Source organism: Cricetulus griseus, chromosome 2 (assembly GCF_003668045.3).
Source record: "Cricetulus griseus strain 17A/GY chromosome 2, alternate assembly CriGri-PICRH-1.0, whole genome shotgun sequence".
NCBI classification, from domain to species: domain Eukaryota; kingdom Metazoa; phylum Chordata; class Mammalia; order Rodentia; family Cricetidae; genus Cricetulus; species Cricetulus griseus.
Genome location: NC_048595.1, coordinates 382,943,107 through 382,963,797, shown reverse-complemented (window position 1 = coordinate 382,963,797; position 20,691 = coordinate 382,943,107). Strand labels below are relative to the sequence as shown.

Below are 20,691 nucleotides of genomic sequence, written 5' to 3'. Positions count from 1 at the left end.
TTGTGTCAAGTTGACAAAACTAAGACCCTCACAGTTCACTTTGTTTCCATGTACTTCCCCATGGCGGTGCTCTGTGCAGGACTCCCCTTATTCTTAAGGTCTTGGCTATGAGGCACTACTGGCAGCTACATAGAGGTGGGCAGGGGCCGCATGTCTTCCAGAGCTTTCAAAGGAAGGGAAGAGGCTGCCTGCACTGCAGACATCTCTTAGAAGCTCCAAGAGGGTTCAGGGTGGTCTCTGTGTCTGGGTATGCTGCAAGCCACTTTATGGAACAATGCAACATTACCATAAGGCCATTTTCAGTATTTACAACCTTCATTTTTCGGGTGGATTCTCTTTGTTCTCCAGCTGTTCCAGGGCCAGAGAAGGACAGGATCAGCTGACTGGAAGTTTTGGACAGTTCCATTAGCACTAAGGGCTTTCCTCTCCTCTTTGCAGGGTCCACAGATTGTATATGCTACTCAACAGTGGGTACAAATGATGCAGAGACATCGGCTTTGCACATTATTGTTGGTGAGTGAGGCTTACTTTCCTAAGTTTTTATATTTTTATGTGTATCAGTGTTTTACTTGTGTGTATGTGTGTGTGTCATGTGTCTGAGGGTGCCTGAGGAGGTGTTGAGCCTCCATGTTAAGAACCTAGGTCCTTCTTAACAACAAATGCTCTTAACCCCGAGTCTTAAACATGTGGGTGCCCTATGCACAGCCCCCAGGCCCCTGCTAGTATCATTGTGGCCTTGCTGTCTCGGGTGCTCCCCTGCTCTCCTCCCTTAGCTGGCTATCAGGGCTAATCCCCATTGTGAAATCTACAAGACTCCAGGGTGAGTTACTTCTTGAGTAACAGACACACCCAGCCCCTGCTCCAGTCCCAAGTGAGAAACCCCACAGGAGGAGTTCTGGTGTTTCTGAGAAATGGCTGCCATCCTTGCCTACTCTGTCACTCTTGACAGGGTCATGTCTTACTTGCAATCATAGAAATACTGTATTTTAAAATAACCACTTGGGATTTTGGGGTTTTTTTTTGTTTTTTTTTTTTTTTGTTTGTTTGTTTTGTTTTGAGACAGGGTCTCATTATGTAGTTCCAGCTGGCTGTTACTTAGTTCCTTACCAGACTCACAGGGATCTGCCTGCCTCTGCTTCCCCAGCGCAATTTTTATTTTTTTATTTTTCTGAGACAAGCCTTTTCTATATGCCTAGGCTGGCCTCAAATTCACAGTCCCCTGCCTCAGTCTCCTGGGTGCTGGGATTGCAGGAGTGTGCACCACCACACTTGGCAAACTTTGTGTTTTAAGAGCTGTGTACCTGTTTTCAACCTCAGGTCTACTTTTCTTTCTGTCAGTAACATGCACAGCCCTCCTGGACACATTCTGTCCCCTCAGAACAGTTCTCAGACCTTACTTGGAAATTGGATCCAAATTTTGTCCTTGGAGAACTTGTTTAAAGGTTCCAGCATATACCCTGGGCCTATGAATGAACTTCCTCTATCCAGGTCATCCTCTCTGAGTGAGTGAGCAGCTCTGGGAGGGACACAGATAAAGCAATGAAGGAGGAAGGGGGCACCCACCTAACCAACCAGATCTGCTAAATCCACCCTGGTACATGCAATGGCGTGACAGATGTCGCAGCCAGATAACCATTGTCACATCTGAGTTTTGTCACCCAGATTGCTACACCGAGCGAGTTCTGTTTCTTGTGTTTGCAGCAGGCAGGCACCACCTGTATATGCGGAGGCAGGGCAGAGGAGGTCAGAGTGGGGACAGGGCTTGATTATAGCTCTCCTCTCCCACAGGGGACTCACTGGCCATAGACGTATCCTCTGTGCACCACAACAGTACGCTGCTGCGGTACTCAGTGTCTCTGCTGGGCTACGGCTTCTACGGGGACTTAATCAAGGACAGTGAAAAGAAACGGTGGATGGGCCTCATCAGATACGACTTCTCAGGTATGCTGTGTCCACAGACATTGAGCTAATCCACACAGTGCCCCCAGAGACAGACTCCGGGCCTTGCTTTCCAGAATGGGGACATGACCCTGAATCTGGCTATTGTGGCCCAGATCCTGTTCCCCTCAGAGTCCCAGCATGCATCAGAACTAGACCGAGGGAGGCCCTGTGGACTGGAAGCTTGGCTTTATCATCTGTCGTGTAAGTGGTATTAACCCAAGAGATCAAAGTAGATGTTTTCATGGGAAAAGGTCCTTTTTATGGTCATGCTTAGCACAGCAGGTGAATTGGGAGGGACCTGCACTATTAAGAAGTGCGGCAGCCCTGGGCATCTCCCCTTCAGATCTAGGGCCACATCTTCCCCTTCCGTGAATGCAGTGCCTTCCTGAGCTTCTACAGCAGTGGCCATCAGCCTTTCCACTGCATCTGTGAGCATGCATCTACTTCAGTGGTACTCCAGCGGGGAGGAGGAGCACTAGACAGGTGTTCCCCTTCCTCCCTTACCCTCCTATTGTGCAGCAGGAACTCAATCTCCATTTCACAGTTGAGACAATAGGCACTTAAATAACTTGCCCAGGTCCAGTGTCACTCTTCCTGCAGGTCGGTGGCTCTCAGAGGAAGTAAGCATCAGTGTTCCCAGGAGGCTTGTTAGAGTCCAGACCTCAGGGCCTTCCCAAAGTGTAGCTACTGTGGGGCAGACCTGCAAACAGCATGTCCGCCAGTGCCCTCGGGATGCAGATAGAACCCTTGATAATATCCATGTCCCCTCTTACCTAATCACCAAGTCTGGATGAACGAGAAATGCAGGTCAGCTTCAGGCTATACCAAAAGTTACCACCTGCTGGTTTCAGGTAGTGGATGGGTCCTCCTCCCACCCCCATGAGGTTTAAAATGTCAAGGAGAGGAGCTTAGGAGGAAAGACATGAAATGCAGGTGAGGCATTCTGGTGGTCCAGCCCTTTCAGGGCCTTGTTCTCTACAGTTCGCTATTGCCAAAACTGTGTAAAGTTTAATGACTCCAAGCACCAAAACCCATCCCTTTCCTAGTGAGAGGACACTGGTGTGGCAGAGGTACAATGTACACCCAGCGCTTCCAGAAGAGAGGGGTTCTGGGTGCTGGGTCAACTGTGACCATTTCCATATTGAGGTTACTGTGCCTGCCCCCATCTGCTGGGATGCGGAGCCCTTGCTGGTTCAGAGCCTCTGGCCAGTGCCTTCCTTCTCCATCCTCTCAGAACACATCTGAGAAGCCCCATCCTTCCTCTCAGGCAGGAACATCCCTCTGGGTCTTTGTCCCAATCATATTACAGTCCTGACAGAACCACTTGAGGGTGTTAGCGCTCACTTGTTGATGTTGGTGTTTGGCTGCCACAAGGTAGAAATGTCCACTGTGCTGGGCAGTTGAGAGCTTTATGAAGGAGAGCAAGGTGTGAAATGGAGCATTTTGTCCTGGACTTGTGGATGTGCCAGGGCTGGCTGACGACAGCTGAGGTGGGAACCTAGGGTTTGGAAAGAGGTGTCTGTTTGTGATGAAAGAACTCACTACACACGACTGGACTGCTTATTGTGGGCCAGCTCCTCCAGGGCGCTGGACACTGGACATCTCCTGGAGGCCTCAGGGAGTAAGTGGGAAGAGAAGGTAGTGCCAACACAGGCAGAGGCAACAGAAGCCCCGTGATCCACAGCCATTCTCCACAAAGCTCCCCCTGCACCCATAAGATGAGAGGAGCCAGGAACCTTCCCAGGGGGACAGGTGCTTGTGGCCTTATAGGTGAGGCTATGATGAAGTGGGGCTGGGCCCCTGTGTGGAACGGAAGGGCTTTGTGTACTAGGGGTTAGATGGGGTAGACTCCTCAAGGCCACTATCACATCACAACATACATGAACTAGATAAAGAGGACCATCTGCTCCCAGAGCAAGTGGTCATCCTAAGACTTGCAGGACATACCTGGACTCTCGAATGCCTCCTGCTCACTCCCTGCTCTCAGAGGCCCAGCAGTCCAGCTTGCTGGCCTTGCCCATCATACATGCACCATGCAGCTGGCACCACAGATAGCACTGCACAGTAGGCCCTTTAGGAAGCAGTACCACACTGACCTTGGTCCTAAGTTCACCCAGGAGACCCCTAATGTTATGGATGATAACGACTCTGGTGGGTGTTAAGCACACAGGAGGCAGGGGCATTGCTGACCACACTGAAGAGGGATGGTAGAGACCCTGAGCCATCAGGCCACACAGGCCACACCATCGAGTTCATGCAAGGTGGATACTGCCTAATACCCTGCTTTGGCAACGTGAAGGCAGCCTGGATATGTGGCCAAAGCCCTGATCACACCTCTCACCGGTGGTTTTCATTGGTGCTGTACTTGGGCCTTTGTGGGGAGGGCAGAATCTGTATCTCCTCCTGGTACAGTAGCAGCGTCACCTGCAAGGCCCCTCCTGCCCCCTGCAGACTGTTCAGCTTCCTGTCTTCTTTTCTTTTTTAAAAAAAATTATTATTTTTGTGTGTCTGAGTAATACATACATGTCTAGTGCCTACAGAGGTCAAAAGAGGGTGTCAGATCCCCCGGAACTGAATTTACATATGGTTGTGAGCCACTGTATGGGTGCTGGGAATCCAACCGGTGTCCTCTTGTCTGCTGAGCTACCTTTTCAGACCTCTGTCTTCTTGGTGGTGGTGGTGGTGGTGGTGGTGGTGGTGGTGGTGGTGGTGTGTAAGGATACTTGTTACCAGGCAGTGACACATGTCCTTGGCTCTTCTCCCCAGGGCTGAAGACCTTTCTCTCTCATCAGTACTATGAAGGGACAGTGTCCTTCCTCCCAGCACAGCACACAGTGGGATCTCCACGGGACAAGAAACCTTGCCGGGCCGGGTAAGCAGTTGCATTTCTATGTGGGTTTCCATTGTAAATGACTTGACATATACAGGGCTGTTTGGAAGCCTATTCCTGTTAGGACAGTGGCTGCAGAATTGCTTTCTAAACACAGAGGGAAGACACTAAGTTTCATAGGTTTGTGTAGGGCTTCTCAGTTCACAGATGCTTCTAGAAGAGCTGGCACAACATCTCCATCCTGGCAATGTGCACATCAGCTATGTTCTCCCCAAGCTGCAGACTCAAAGTACAGGTCCAAGACTAGGCCAGCTGCACCCACACCCAAATGAGAAATGTGCACTACGTCAGTGGCTCAGCTCTGAGTTACATACTGACCAGAGCATAGGCTCATCATGCTTGTCACCTGAGATAAGGGCGTTTTCACTCTAAGGCTACTTGGTGGATTTTTCACGTCACCATTGATGCATCCCGGGCTAGGCAGGTAAGCCTGTCCTAGAGATGTTTGCAAGCCTTGGAGATGGGAGCTGCTGATTAATAGGTGTGAATTAAGTAGTAATCTTGAGAGTTCAAAAGTAGTATGCTAAAGAATTTCTGTTGAAGCCAGCTGGGCAGTGGTGGTACACGCCTTTAGTCCCAGCATTTGGGAGGCAGAGGCAGGCGGATCTCCGTGAGTTTGAGGCCAGCCTGGTCTACAGAGCGAGTGCCAGGAGTGATTCCAAAGCTACATAGAGAAACTCTGTCCAGAAAAAAGGAAAAAAAAGAATTTCTATTTAAATCTTTGAAACTTGAGGCTTTTGTGATCTGAAAAAGAATTTAAATGCTTTTCTGTGTGTGGAGACCAGGGGCATCAGTGGTGTTTAAATGTACCCAATGCATGCAATAGAGGCATGGTGACCACACTCTCTTCTAGGTGCTTCGTGTGCAGGCAGAGCAAGCAGCAGCTGGAAGAAGAACAGAAGAAAGCCCTGTATGGCCTGGAGAATGCTGGTAATCTTTGCAAGTGTGTTCTCGTGTGTGTGGCTCTCAGTATCTGACCTCTTCTGGCTGTCCACCTTATCTCCTTCTTTTCCTGGTTGTACTGTGTCAATTTTATCTCTAGCTCAAGGCAGCATCGAGTCATTGCAGCTTTGGAGAGGCTAGAGAATCTAGATATTTGTGGAAAGGCCTTCGATTGCTGTCACAAGGCTGACCAGAGTCCAGGCTGCTGTCACCGCTACTATGGAATATGGATGGGCAAATATCCTGTTTGGGCCTGGCTGAATGAGTACCTTCTGCTCTAGTCACCGCAAGGTCTTTGTTAAATCCCTACCCTGCAAGAATGGCAGCTACAGTGTGTGAATAAGTGGGTGTGTCACCCGCCTATAGCATTGTCTAGGACCTCTGAGACTCGAGTTTTGTGTAGCATTCACATGCAAGCTATTGTTCTTTTAATGTTTTCTGACTATTCAAATCTCTGGCAACCATTCTTAGCCTATATGCCACAGAAAGAGATGATAGACCAGACTAAGCCCTGCAGAGGTCTGCTATAACAGGCTTTTTCTTTGGGGCCACCAACCAGATCCCAAATCATGACACAGAGACTTATTATTAGTTATGAATGCTCAGCCTAGCTTAGGCTCATTTCTGGCTTGTTCTTTTAACTTAAATTAACCTGTTTCTCTTTATCTACCTTTTGCCTTGGGACCCTTTACCTTTCTTCCTCCAGTATATCTTACTTTCACTACTTCTTGTGTCTGGCTGGCTGGTGGCTGCCTGGTTTCTGGCCCCAGGTGTGTCCATCTCTTTCTCCCTCATTTTCTCCTCCATCTTTCCCTCCCTCCCTCCCTCCCTCTCTCACTGTCTCTTTCTCATGCCTAGATTTCTCCTCCTATTTATTCTCTCTGCCTGCCAGCCCTACCTATCCCTCTCCTGCCTAGCTATTGGCTAACCAGGTGCCTTAGGCAAGCTGAAATAAATGCAACACACCTTTACATCATTAAACACACATCCTTATGTTGTTAAACAAGTGCAGCATAAACAAACACCTTTACACAGTTAAAGTAATACTCGCAGCATAAACAAATATAACATGCCTTTTGCCCTGTTAAAAGATCCTGTAACAGTTTACTTACCCTTGTTAAACTGCTGTCCAAAAGTGCTTGCTCTTATGGAGAGTAGGGAAATGGCCTGCTCCCCATAAGACCATGGTATCTAGTCAGGCCAGAATGAAAGCCAAGAACACACAGCAAGAGAGAGACCAGCTCCCGTCCCTTGCAGCTGTGTAGCTGCCTCTGCACCACGTTGACCATGGCGCCTAACTGCTGTCTTCTACAGAGGACATGGAAGAGTGGCAAGTGGTATGTGGGAAGTTCCTGGCTATCAATGCCACCAACATGTCCTGTGCTTGTCCCCGGAGCCCTGGGGGCCTGTCCCCTGCTGCCCATCTGGGAGATGGGTCTTCTGACCTCATCCTCATCCGGAAGTGCTCCAGGTTCAACTTCCTGAGATTCCTTGTCCGCCACACCAACCAGGACGATCAGGTGAGGTGCACTCTTGTCCCAAGGTCATTCATATTTGGGCAGTCGGTGCCCCACTGGTTTGTGGGATCCGTTGTTAACTCCAAGGAAAGAAGATAATTGGATGTGTATTTCACACATATTAACCTAAGCGGTTCCTTCATGTAAATTTCATTTGAAAATATAAATCTAGGGGCTAGAGAGATGGCTCAGCAGTTAAGAGCACTGGTAGTCCTTGCAGAGGACCTGGGTTCGATTCCCAGCACCCACATGATGGCCCTCAATTGTCTGTAATTCTAGTTCCAAGGTACCCAATGCTCTTTTCTGACCTTCATGGGCACCAGGCAGGCACATCATGTATAGACAACGCCCACCCCCATATACAATTAAATAAATAATTAATCACCACTAATGAACCACAGAGTTCTTAGAGTACTATCTGTGGAGGATTTTAAAAAATTACGTGTGTGTGTGTGTGTGTGTGTGTGTGTGTGTGTGTGTCTGTCTGTCTGTCTGTCTGTCTGTCTGTCTGTCTGTCTGTCCATGTGCACATGAGTGCAGTTGCCTGTGAAGACCAGAAGTGTTGGATCCCCCTGAAGCCAAAGTTACAAGTGGTTGTGAGCCACTTGAATGTGGGTGCTGGAACCCAAACTTGGGTCCTTGACAAAGCAGTATGGGCTCTTAACCCCTGCGCCATCTCTCTAGCCTGAGACTTGAGATGTCAAAAGTATCAGCAGTTGTCTGAAGCTCCTGGGAGGGCAGTACACATGTTGTTTGTAAGTTGTACCATGAGAAGGACTTGTAGCTTGGAGACACTGCTCTATTGTGTCTTTCACAAGGCCATGAGTCCTGGCTGACTGAACCAGCAGGGGTGGAAGGTGGGTCTCACTGATTGGCTGGCACCTCCATGTTTGCCTCGGCAGTTTGACTTCACTTTTGTCGAAGTTTATCGAGTCAAGAAATTCCAGTTCATATCAAAGCATGTGGAAGATGAGGACAGTGATCTGAAGGAATGTGGGAAGCAGGGGTTTGGGCAGATCTGCAGTGATAGCTCTTCATGCAACTACTTGGCCTCTAGAAGCTCCTGGAACTGTGATGGAGAGATCCTGCACAGCTCTGCCATCGAGGTCAGGTGAGTGGGGAGGACCCAAGCCACCTGCCCAGATGTCTGTCACAAGTGCTGTGACACTTTTGCCAAAGTGTCCTTGAAGACTCCAGCAAGAGCTCACCAGGTTTGTGGCGGAAAACAGAGGCACTGTTCCTCCATGTCCTCTTATGCCAGGTGGAAGCTGTGTGGTCTGATGTTTGCATAGGGCAGGTGCTTATTTTGTGGTTCTGTTGTGCAGACATATCCATGGGATTTTGAGTTTCCTCTGTTCTAGCCTCTTTCTTTCCTATACTCTAAATTCTGCCCCTGGTCTGTGTCTGCCACAGTCACACCCTCCCCTCTCTCTAGTTAGAAAAATAATCAAACTAACTGACTTCACAAGTACTTCCTAAGTCCTAGATCCCCTCAACTTCCCCGTGGAGTATCTGACCTCCATGGCCAGGGATAGGTGCACAAGGTAGAGATGAGCAGCACCAGGCAGGAGTCAGAGGTATTGGGAAGAGCATCCCAAAGCTATGGCGGGGGTGAGGGGGTGGGGGGAGGAGTCTCAGAGGGGCCTTTAGAGGCCATACAGACTTGGGGGCCTCAGAAGCTTAGAGTGGCCAGTAAGGACATGTGCAAGAGTCAAAAGCCAAGTGGCTGGTTCTGAGTGACTTTGCCCATTCAGTCACCTACGTCCCTGAGGGGAGCTCAGAGTCACTCTTAGCCAAACTTCCAGGGTTGATGCTGAGCCTCAGAACTCAGGTTACTCTCGTACCTCGTTGCTCGGGGAACTTAAGTGTCCTAAGCAACAGTCCCAAAGCTGAGTGTCCAGCATCCAAGCTATGAGTAGGCTGGAGGGGGGCTGGCTTGCATGCCCACTCTTGCTGGTGAGGGAGCAATTCTTCCCCAACATGTGGTATTAGAATAGAACCCAACAGAAGAGAGCAAAGCAAAGTCTGTCCTCATAGAGAGAATAAAGTAAGTTGTCTTTTGCAAACAGACTATTGATTTAGTGTGATTGTGCAAACATTCGGAGACTAAGGGAGAACTGTCAGATTCTGGGAAGTGTGGACCTCGGGTTGGCTGTGAGTGATGGAACACACATGGAGTTTAAATGCAGCTGTTTGCCTCTGCAGGGTCCACTGCCAGCTGGTGCGCCTCTTTGCTCGGGGAATTGAAGAAGTGTCTTAAGCAAGAGTCCCAAAGCTGAGAAGCCAGCTACCTTGAGCTTGGGAGTGTGAAAGTTACTTAAGAAAAATTCTACAGACCAATTATGTTGACATATCCATTTAGATTTAGAGATTTATTTTTGATAGGTAAATCTTGGTTTTAGAAAAGACAGCTTTGTCAATAATTCCATATACATACCTGGCACCCTCGCCTTGGTTCTATGTACATCTGAGTCGCTTTTCACATAACTTGTTCTCAGCAAATGGCACTTGCTGATTTGGGGGCATTGGCTTGCTAGATTTTAGCCATGCCGACCATGCAAATTTCAAAAAGGCCTTAAGTGGCTATTCTGCAATAATTTTAGGGATACTCCCCAGGAATCAAGTTACACCATCTGGACACATGAGTTACGACCTGGACTCTGATCCCTTCGTGAGACTTTCTCTGGAGTTGTTCGTGACCAGGCTTGGAAAGTAGATGGCTCTATTTGCCTTCTCTTTACACCAACCTTCATTTATGATCAGGATATTGTCAAGTGGCCCCTGCCGTATGCCACAACTGTAACTCAATACAGTGAGGTCCTCCGCACAGCTGAGCCTCCAGAGAGGGGCCACATCACTGCAAGAAGACACCGAAGGTGACGTCTCATCCTCAGGATTCTCCACCTCTGCTGCCATCACAGCTGCATCCTGTGAAACAATCTAGCGAAGTACCCACTGGAAGTTTCATTCTGTCAACCCTGGTAGCCTGTACACTCTGGCCAGGGCAGTCTGTCAATCACTGGCCAAAAGGAGGCTCCATTTAGAATCAAAGCACTTGGCACAGCTGGGCTTTGCGGGGTTGGGGGTGGGCAGAGGGCAACTGGCATGCATAGAGAGTACTTTGAGGGTGCTATACAACCCTCAGCCTGAATGTCACCAGTGGGATGGTGGGTTCCCCCAGGTCACCTCCAAGTACTTTGGTGCAAGCCCTGTGTCTGTTTCCAGGGTCCACATCCACTCTTCCCTCACCATGGATTCTATTCCATGTACATATTGACAGCTTTCTCCTTATCAGAAGGGTATATAATCCATGTCTTGGCTATTTGCTTTGTCTCCACAAGGGGACTGCTAGCTGCTTTGGCTGAAGCCCTGGGCTCATGACCAGTTTCCTCGGAAGGCATTCCTGACCCACAGGGCCTTCCCAGCCACACACTATGTTTGGCCTGTGCTGTGTCTCCAGACTGATGGCATCTGAGAAGCATGTAAAAGAGTTTTATGTGAAATTCAAGAACACAAAGCTTAAGTTTGGCTTGCAAAGGGGGAGGGGCACTGTTACAGGAGTAGGTTTTCGGTTCTGTATTAGGGAAAGTGCATCTCATGCAGGTCCCATTAGTCACTACAGAGTTCTGCAGGCTGCCCCTGTTTCTAAGGTGCTCTTGGGTTGGCTTCTATTTTGAAGCATACATGAAATTCTGTTTAGCATTCAGTCCCATCCAGATAAAAGGGCAGCTGTAAAGGCTGCTGTGTTTAGGGACCATGTTAAAGATAATTGTGTAGTGGTGCTACTTAATGATTGATGGTTGAGTGAAAAGCTGGATAGAGTAAACACACCTAGCAATTCCTATCCAGGTCTGTTCCTGGATGGGCAGAACCTAAAAGGTGTCAAGAATGACTAGCAGCTCTTTGAAGTAGGTAGGCAGCCCTAGAGCAGTGTTGGATGCTTGGGTGGCCTCCTCACTACCCATTCACCCTGGCAGCAGTGTCAGGGAAGACGCTTGGGTGGCCACCTCACTGCCCATTCACCCCTGGCATTCCAGAGGGGCTCAGGACCTGAGGCAGCTGTGGGTGCTCCTGACTCTCAGGAATGGCACTCTCCCACAAGGATTCAGGTCTTCATTGGCCTTGCTACACGCTGCCCATGCCCTAGTTCACCCCTGCCACTGCCAGTTCTACAGGAGGGGATCCAGACAGAGGATACTTTGATAGGGTTTAGCAGTACAAGCCACGTTCAGAATCTCAAGCCTTGGCACTATCATGGAGCATCATCATGAGTGTCAAGATACTTATGACCTTTGACACTTGTGCACAGGATAGGAGGGAGCCCCCTGACATTCCCAAGCAGCAGACTATGGTCTCCATGATGCTTTTTAGATGTGATATCCCAACCCCAGGCCTTAGGTATTTTAGGAGAAAAAAGACTAGGAGTAAAGATTAGACAGTGGCAACTTAGGATCCTGCAGGGGGTCTGGTCCATGTTTTAACTCTCTCTGTGGACCACTGGTGCACAGCAGTTAGGCAGCAGTCATAGGTGGTAACTTATTCTTGTTTATCAAAACAAAGCAGTGGGAATGGGGAGTGGCTGGTTTCTCCGAAGCTGCTTCAGTCCTCAATACTTTCTCCTAGAACCAGGAGCACTGACATGAGGATGGCCGAATATGCCTCCTGATCTTGCTGGCTTCAAGATTAGCAAGTGGCGTATTTGATCTGATATGTTTGAGAAGACAAAAAAATAATAAAGTTAACTTTGGGCAGAATTTGGCGTCCCCCCCCTTTTTATAAGTTCTTATTTTCAAAGCAGATTTTTAAAAGAATGTAGTTTAATGAATCTGTGCTAAGAGACTGGGTGATTGTGCTCTCCATGAGGAATCTGCCTGTCCCTCATCCCCTTTGCCAGTTGCTCTGCTGCCATTTTAACATTTGATGAGTCCTTCTTTGGATGTGTCTCACATAGCATATTTACTTAGCTAGTAGGTTCTGCCATTTGCCTGAAAGAAATGACCAGTGACACAACTGTGCTCACACAGTACAGTTGTGCTGGGTTGAGTGTGAACCCAGCTCTGTCAGCCATGGTGGCACATGTGTGGGTCAGTACCCATTGCCCTCACCTACTCCACTTGGCCTAAGGAAACCAGATGAGGGGCTCAAACCGGACCAGGCATGGTGGTGCTATACAGCTGAGAGGCTGCACCACGGGTGCAGGAAGGATGGCTGCAGAGGGGCCAAGAGGGTGAGTGAAGAGTAACTAGAATGTCACTGGTGGTGTGCTCTCAGGAGAGCCGAGAGTACCTATTTGCCAGGTTCCCAGGGAACTGTATCCCAGTACAAAAGACAGTGTATGTTATAGATGGAGAGACAGAAATTGGATGGATGGATGGATGGATGGATGGATGGATGGATGGGTAAAATACATGTGTATGAAAGGATAGATAGGTAGATGGATCAATATAAGGATGGATCAGTAGATGGATAATGTGTGGGTGTCTGGACAGGCATACAAATGTCCAACCTCCTATGGCCACATTCCTGAGTAGCCTTGGTCCTCACCCCATTCCAAAGAGGTCTTGGGAGGTCCTGCTTACTGGAAGCACATTTTGTGTAGGAGTAGGGCTGGGATAGGGATGGCACTGGGGGAGGGGTGGGGCCAGGCACCATCAGTGTGCCTTTTCCAGGTTTGGCTCAACCCTCTGTGTCCAGCGTCAGCATCTGAACCAGTGAAGTCACAGCGTTGTCAGAGACCCTTCTGCTCAGGACCACAGCTCAACAGGCCCAAGGTCTACACCACAACCCCAAAGCATTGCCTGGTTCAGACTCCCCCCCCCCCCACACACACACATACCCAGGGCCAGCTACCTCTCATCTGGCCCATCACCTGGGACCCAGAGTCTACCTTCTGTTCCCAGTATCCCTCACACCAGGGGGTGCAGTAGAGCAAACAGCACTCACTACCAGGACCCCACTTCATATCCAAGCCTTCATTCTCCCAGGCGGTTTTGTGCTGAATCCTGCTACAGTGGTGGCCATGAGGACTCTAGTGTGGTGTCAGCCTTGGGGGGCAGCAGGGCAGGAGGGGTTGGCAACCCAGCTGCCCTAACAACCAACATCTACACACACCGCCAAAAACAGAAGCACCTGAGCCTTAGCACAGAGCATTTTAAGGTTTATTAAATAAAAATTATAATTTATACAAGACTTTGTATCTAAACAAGATTTTTCTTTTAAAAAAAAGTGACAGAGGATTTTTTTTCCTATCAGTTCTTTATAGAATATGATCCTTTTGTAGAACAAAAGTTACACCAATAACAATTATGTACAGATCCAAAACAGACTCAAGCTTCAGATATACGAAATTGAACATTCTAGGTCAGTGATTAGTCAGAAATTAAACACTTGTTCAAATCACACAATCCAATAAAAACCCCAGTGTCTCTAAGTATGCCATTGCCTTCACAGGCCCCTGGCCCAGCCCTGTCCCCCTGGCCCGTGGTCAGTCTTCATCTCTCTTTCCAAGAGAAAGAGACTCCAACTAAACCTCTTTCTTGTTCCACCATAAAAGCCCATTCAGCTCAAGGCCTCTGGGTGGCACCTCAGCGGCAGCATTCGCCAGCTCAGGCACTGCCAGGTTCTAGGAAGTGTTAACCACCATGTGTGGGCATCACCCATACAGTCATCCCCAGAGACAGGTCAGAGGCCATGCTTCCTCCCCTCTAGCATGTTGGAAGTGCCACCAGGTCCTCTTATTACACTCTATGCTCTTCAGAGCACGAGCATATTACAGAGGCCCAAGCCACAGCTCTGGATGGAGGAGGGTCCTGCCTCCATGTTCAGACTCCTTCACCTATGTACCTGGAGCTGTGAGGCCTTTGTGGAACATCTGGGGTGGTATGTGTGCTTGATCTGGCCGCCTGGCAAGCCTTTCCCAACCCCAGTGTGTGGTCTGAAGCCCCTGGGAATGGGGTGTCATGAGCCCAAGCCACCAGGCCTCACACCCACACCAGCAAATGAGGATTGGAGCAAAGGTAAAAATTACATTTGAAAAATGATACAAAAATAAGAAAAACAGCTTGCTCTCTGTAAAAAATAGAATCTTCTGTTTCTTCAAAAAAAACGATCTCAGTGACACCTGAAGGACTCAGGACAAGCTGAAGGAGTCAGAGTGATCCACCTGGAAAATGCACAGGTGGGGTGGTGGTTGCACCCTTCAGAGTCCCAGGCCTGCAAGATCACCCACCCAGGCAATCTCCACCTTGGTTGGGGCAGGAAGCATGGGTAGGGTGGGGTTGCCTGGCCCTTGTTGAGCATGTAGGAAGAAGAAATACTGTTAGATGTTAGAGGTACAGGGCAACTCAGACCCCCCCAACCTCTAGGCTCTGCCCACAGCTATCTCCTGTGGCACAGGGCCCTCCCTTATCTCCCTGAACCCATCCCTTTACTTGGAGGGGCTGCAGCTTGGAGGCCAAATGCCCTCAAAAACCTTCCCGAAAAGCCAAGTGTTAAAAAAAGTGTGCTTTTGCCAACATGCCATTCTGGACCCTTGCTGGCCATCAACCACTGGCCTGGTCTCTTGGCTGGAATGTCAAACCAAGATGGGTCTGATGAATGACAGCTCAGGACCAGACACTGAAAATGGAGGGGGAGGTACCCCAAACATACCAAGCCCTGAGAGGCCCTACCCAAAGCCTTGCAGTGTCCACAGTAGGTCCAGCATGGAAGGAGAATCTGAGGGCCGAGTGAGATGACTGGCCATTTCTTCACTGGAGAGGGGCCTCCCCACCACTTCTCTCTGTCTTACCATCCCGGCAAGAAGGCACCACAACCACTCTCTCATGATGGCAGGTGCTGGGTCTGTACCCAGGCCGGGATGGAGAATGAGGAGCTGTGCTTAGCAGGACCTGAGGACGAGTACCTTGTGTGCCATCCTTCAAACGGGTTAAGAGGATCCTCTGCCCACCCGTGTCCACAGGTGTCCTCAACGGTGCTTCACGCGCTCAGCACGGGCCAGCCCGACACTGTCCAGGTAAGTCCCAGCCCTTCAGGTCTGCAAAACCCAGGCTGCCATAACTAGCCATAGTCCAGGAGAATTATTGCCAAAGATGAGAAGGACATCCCATCTGACCCTTTAGCCAACGATTAGAAAGGATTCCAACAACACCTCAGAGTCAATACTAGCTGTCACCGCCAGAGGCTGCTGCAGATGTGATTTTCACATACTGGCTGAAAATGGTCTCAAAGGCTTCATCTCTGTGCACCATGGCGCCGAACACCAGGGGCTGGTGGGAAGAAATGGAGGGCAGGGGTGGTGGTGGAGGAGTGAGCATGTCATAGCCAGGCTAGGGCTAGAATGACCCTATCAGATCCAGACAGCAGCCTGGCCAGAGCAAATGACTAGATACTCCTCTCACCCGAAAGGTTCCAGCCTATAAGGGTACTTAGCCTTTCCTACGCAGATGGATGCAGGATCCACTCCTTTTCTGGGCCTCACCAACCTGTCTGTCCTGTAACTCTATGGCATCTACCCATGCTAAATTTTCTGGGAGAAAGTAGCCTCTGCCCAAACTGAAACCACATCCCAGGAGGCTCACTTAGGTCCCCTGGTGGCAGATGGGGTAGGGTGTACTCATTTGCCAGGCACTTACTTTCTGGGTTGATGGAGTTGATACAGCAATCCCCATGCCTGAGCCAGGGAGGACGGACAAGACTTTGTACTGAAAGGCAAACACAGCCATCACCACCAGCCTCCCCCAAGAACAGGGGTGAAGCCAGTGCCCTTTGTGCCCAGGGCATTCCTCCTCTGCCAGACACACAGACACGAAGACCCACAGAGGCCTAGGAAATCTCAGCCACAGGAGGTAAAAGGGCTGTGTCTCCTGATTTTGTGGTATCCCCCATGCACTCCCTGTGGCTGATAGTCTGTGTGAGGCCACCTGTCAGCATGGCTGATTTACTAAGGGTAGGCTAGGATGATCATGGCCCTGACTGTTTGCCTTCTGGTTACCTGACAGTGAACCTGGAGGAGTGACCATACAGCTATGGGCTGAACCTAGGCTAGTACTAGGTCTATTAACATCTAGGCTGCTGGCCCGCACACAGGCTACTCAGTTGGCGAAGCTGATTGGCTCCATGCTCAATAGATTCCTGTTTCAGAGAACTAAACTCCCATGAATGTTTCCTCCAGGTACTGCACACCCTACATGCCAACTGTCTACAGAAACTGCTGAGCCTCACTCTGCGGATACAAATCTCTTTGTGCTCATTTGTAAGTGCCTGTGGCAGGAGCCCAATGTTTACTGAGAGGTGGGGGAAGCAGTCTCAGACACAGGTGGAAGGTCTATGATAAACTCAGACTCTTCCTTCAAGACACAGCAAGGGCTAAGACGTAGTTCAGTTAGTAGAATGCTTTTTTTTTTTTTTTAACATGTATGAAGTCCTGAGTTTGATTCCTAGCAGCACAAAATAAACTGAGTTCAAAGTCAGCCTGTGCTACCTGAGATCCTTTCTCAAGGGGAGCACAACAGCTCAGGCAAACCTCACTGTTGCCCTTTTCTGCATGTATAATAGTGTCCAGGCCAGCTGCTGACTCCCAGGAATGTGGGAGAAGTAAGACTACACTGAGGCCCAAGGTACACAACTATCTCAGAAGGAAGCTAGCTGACAGGGCTCTGCACAGAGACTTTCAGAAGACAAGCGGCAACACTGGTGGCAGCAGCACCTGAAGAAGCCTCTAGATAGCAGCCGCCCCCCCAACCCTAGAATCATACCTGCAAACCTCTCCAGCTCTGTGGCCCCTGACATCCCAGGCCCGAAGTACGCCAGGCTGGGTGGGCACTCACCTTCTGGATGTCTGTGATGTCCGCCAGCTTGATCACTTTGTTCCTCTTTGAGGACCCAGACTTGGAGCTTTCGAAGCACAGATAACTAGACGGGGAGGAAATGCAGAGGCACGAGATAGCAGCCGGACCAGAAGGGCTCCTGCTAAGTAGGGTCCTCCCCGACTGCCTCCACAGCCCCGTGGGATTGTCAGTGACCCACCACACTCAGCACCTGGAAGAAACTGAACACCCTTTCTCTCCCAGAAGACTCCCAGCAGGAGTTGTAGGGAAGTGTCCTGAGGCCCCACCAGGCTCTCCTGGGCCAACTTCTTTGGCAGGGTAAGGTATTTAGGGCTTTGGCTACTGCTGCATATATGGGAGACAGGATGGAAAAGGGCCCCTTGAAGATGATCATATACCCTATTCCTGTTATAGCCCTTAAATCCCATGGGGGTGCTGAGGTATAGCAAGGACAGTGCTGAGGTATAACAAGGAGAGAAATGCCAAAGCTACCTTTAGCTTAGCCTCAGACAGCAAGGTGTCATGGACACTCACTATAAAGCCCCCTTCCTGAGAGCTTATACCCCTTGCCCATCTGAATAGCCTTGACCCCACATGAGCATCCGGGATGAGAGAACCCATCAGCCTAAAGGAGGGGGCATGCTGGTCCCAGAATGGGGTCAGGAAGGCCAGACAGCTGGGTAGAGTGGGGAACAGAGGCTAAGCTGTAGCACTTCTTTGCTGGACCTGGGCATGTGTCTGGAACCTGGGGAGGACCCTCTCCCACTTCCTCCCCAACAGACATGCTTCAGCCTACGGCGACACTCACTTCTCTGTCACATATAGAACCCCGTTCCTGATGTAGTCCGTGGGCATCTTCCGGTCTCGGTTTATGAGGCAGCAACGCCAACCATTCTCACACACTGATGGAGAAAACGGACCTGGAATTTCCTTCCTCGGGAATACCTGGGCCTTGACCTGTGTCGGTGCCTGGGAGCACTGACTTGTCAAAGAGGTACCCACATCCACAAGGGACCATCAGAAAAGGTCCAGGTGTGGGCTGATGGGGTCACAGTGCTCACCTAGCATGGGGGCAGCCCTGGGCTCCATCCCAGCACTGTGAATACCAGAGTCTACAGTGGCGGGAGAGAGGCCTGCCAGGAGTGAGATCACCTAGTGTCTGGGAGAATGGCTTCCTCTCACAGTAACCCATCAAGATGCAGCCCTCTCACTGCCTTAGGCAGCTTTCCACACATCAGGCCTACAGTCCTGAAGAAGACTCTCAAGAAAGGGAGCCAAACTCCAGACCCTGCCTCTTAGGCACTTATTGAACACTTTTCCAGAAGGCTGACTGTCTTGAGGTACCTGTGACAGGTCGTATACTCAAGTCAAAGTGCCAGAACATGCCTGGGCTAGGGAACAGGCTTCAGGTTTGCACCTTGATGCTAATGATATGGGACTCCCCAGCAGGTTGGGAGGGCTGAGCCCCACTCCATGGGGATTCCTGCTTCAAGAAGGCCTACTTGAATCTATGTGGATAACACAGGATAGAGAATATGATGTCATACCTCTTCCTGATTCCTGGAACAACCCAAGACCCCACTCCTGTGTCACCTTTCCTGGGAAGTAAGTCTGGGCCTTTTCCTCACAGGTTCCTTCAGCCTGTCCATGAGGCGGGGTCACACCTCCTGCCTGGGCTCAGACCCTGCCCATCTACTTCCACCTACTCCATGACTGGCTGGGTCATGGACTCATCACAGACTCACCTGCTAGTGGGCGTTCGTTTTCAGTCAAGTTAAAGATTTCATGGAAATTGCCCTTCTTGGTGCTGTGAAAGCGGCCAGCATCTTCATCCTTACTCAGACCAGCTGGAGCACTGGAGACGTAGCTTCGTGATGAGGTTGTCTGAAGCTGCCAACAACACACAGTCCTGATCAGGCTCTAGAGAGAAAAAGCTGGCCCTGCTGCTGGTATTGGAACACACTAGTTTCCCTGCCTAGACCAGCTGTAAACTGACTGGCAGGCTCTATCCCTTAAGGAAAATATGAGGTGCAACCCCGACAGGCACCTTTCAGTGCTGGCCCTGAAATTCCACTTGCAACCTGGGCTAAATGGGGTGGGGGAGGTGGCATTTTCCCCTGGAGATGCTCAGTCTTCCTAGGCCCACAGAGCTGAATCTAAGCCTGGGCCCCAGCACACAAAACACAAGGACACAGTTGCCTAGCATGGGTTCTGCACTAAGTCAGTTAAAACTGACATTTTAGCCGGGCGTTGGTGGCGCACGCCTTTAATCCCAGCACCTGGGAGGCAGAGGCAGGCGGATCTCTGTGAGTTCGAGGCCAGCCTGGTCTCCAGAGTGAGTACCAGGATAGGCTCCAAAGCTACACAGAGAAACCCTGTCTTGAAAAACAAAAAAAAACAAAACAAAACAAAACAAAAACCCCAAAAAACAAAAAACTGACATTTTAGAAGTCAACTGGCCACACAACTAGAAAATCAGTCACAACACAGCAATGACACACCATCAGCTCACAGCAGGCCCAAGAGGGCTTCCACACGGACACAGTACCTTGTCATGCCCTGACAGCTGGCCAGGAAGGAGACAACAGACAGACATGTTACCATCACAAAAGAAGAAAAGGGGGTACATGTGATGTGAAGTTGTAAGCAAAAAGAGCGGAACTCGGCACAGACACATGGGGCCTGTGGGATACAGGGGACAAAGAGGGGGTAGGGGGCGGCCTCCAGCCATATCCTAGCTAGTGCTACATGGTCTTAAGCCCTAGGAAGTCCCTGTCCCAGCCATTCCAGGGCTAAAATAAGCCCCTGAGCTATCCCAAAAGGCCAAGCTGTGTCCTGGGGTGAGCTCTACCTGTAGGAAGAGAGTCAGCTCCAGGCCTGGCTGCTCTGGCCTATGGCCGATCTCAGGTTCCTAATAATCTATGCTGTCCTGGACCCCAGGGGCATGTGACCCTCCTCGCTGAACTCAGTGCTTTAGTCCCACAAAAAACTGAGGGCCACTGGGCACTCCCTCCTGAGGAAACACTCACATGGAGACTCTAATGTAACTTCTTACACATTCCTGGGAACACTGCTGGGCCTGAGCACCCCACCCACCTAAGACCCTAAGGAGAATACACTGGACCACTCCTCCCAGGGCTGGCTGGCCCTGACATGAGGGAGGTGGTGATGGGGGAAACCCCACGGTGCTTTCCACCATCTATCTCAAAGGCTGGTAAGATCTGGAAAACACCAGGCTTCAAGTGAGCAGAAGATGCAGAGACAGAGGTCAGGGTCCATCAGCTTCATAGTTCTGCTTGCACCTTTCCCAGGGTGGTGGGGTTTGGGGGACTCACCCTGCGTGACACGGTGGCACCTGCACGCTCCTTGAGCTGGGGGTCAGTGGGGAGGTTCTTCCAGATGATATAGGGCGTGTCGTACTTGGCTCGAAGTCTTGGGCAGCGTTTGAAGATGAAGTCGATTAGGAAAAACTTGATGCCAGCATAGAGGCCTGAGGGGAAAGCAGGAATATATCCATGAAGACAAAGGGTGAGCACTCTGGACCATTCTCCATTCCTTGTATGACATTTGCACT

The 20,691-nt window shown here is 50.1% G+C and overlaps 2 protein-coding genes across 4 annotated transcripts in view; one reads left to right on the top strand and one right to left on the bottom strand.

The window, feature by feature from the left end:
* The window catches only part of Cerk (ceramide kinase), a 44,439-nt gene extending 32,395 nt beyond the window's left edge, over nt 1-12,044 (top strand). The window contains exons 7-13 of the mRNA XM_027396203.2: nt 439-513; nt 1,789-1,941; nt 4,708-4,813; nt 5,685-5,761; nt 7,088-7,293; nt 8,193-8,401; nt 9,496-12,044. Coding sequence (XP_027252004.1) covers nt 439-513; nt 1,789-1,941; nt 4,708-4,813; nt 5,685-5,761; nt 7,088-7,293; nt 8,193-8,401; nt 9,496-9,550 — 881 coding nt within the window. The 3' untranslated portion in view covers nt 9,551-12,044. The remainder of the gene's footprint in view (nt 1-438; nt 514-1,788; nt 1,942-4,707; nt 4,814-5,684; nt 5,762-7,087; nt 7,294-8,192; nt 8,402-9,495) is intronic.
* Nucleotides 12,045-13,425: 1,381 nt separating this feature from the next.
* Nucleotides 13,426-20,691, bottom strand: part of Gramd4 (GRAM domain containing 4) — a 75,610-nt gene continuing 68,344 nt past the window's right edge. For all 3 annotated transcript variants that reach the window (XM_027396198.2, XM_027396199.2, XM_027396201.2), the window contains exons 14-19: nt 20,453-20,607; nt 18,863-19,007; nt 17,926-18,019; nt 17,118-17,202; nt 15,924-15,992; nt 13,426-15,557 (exon numbers count right to left, since the gene is read on the bottom strand). In XM_027396198.2, the coding sequence (XP_027251999.1) occupies nt 15,453-15,557; nt 15,924-15,992; nt 17,118-17,202; nt 17,926-18,019; nt 18,863-19,007; nt 20,453-20,607 (653 nt within the window). In that variant the 3' untranslated portion in view covers nt 13,426-15,452. The remainder of the gene's footprint in view (nt 15,558-15,923; nt 15,993-17,117; nt 17,203-17,925; nt 18,020-18,862; nt 19,008-20,452; nt 20,608-20,691) is intronic.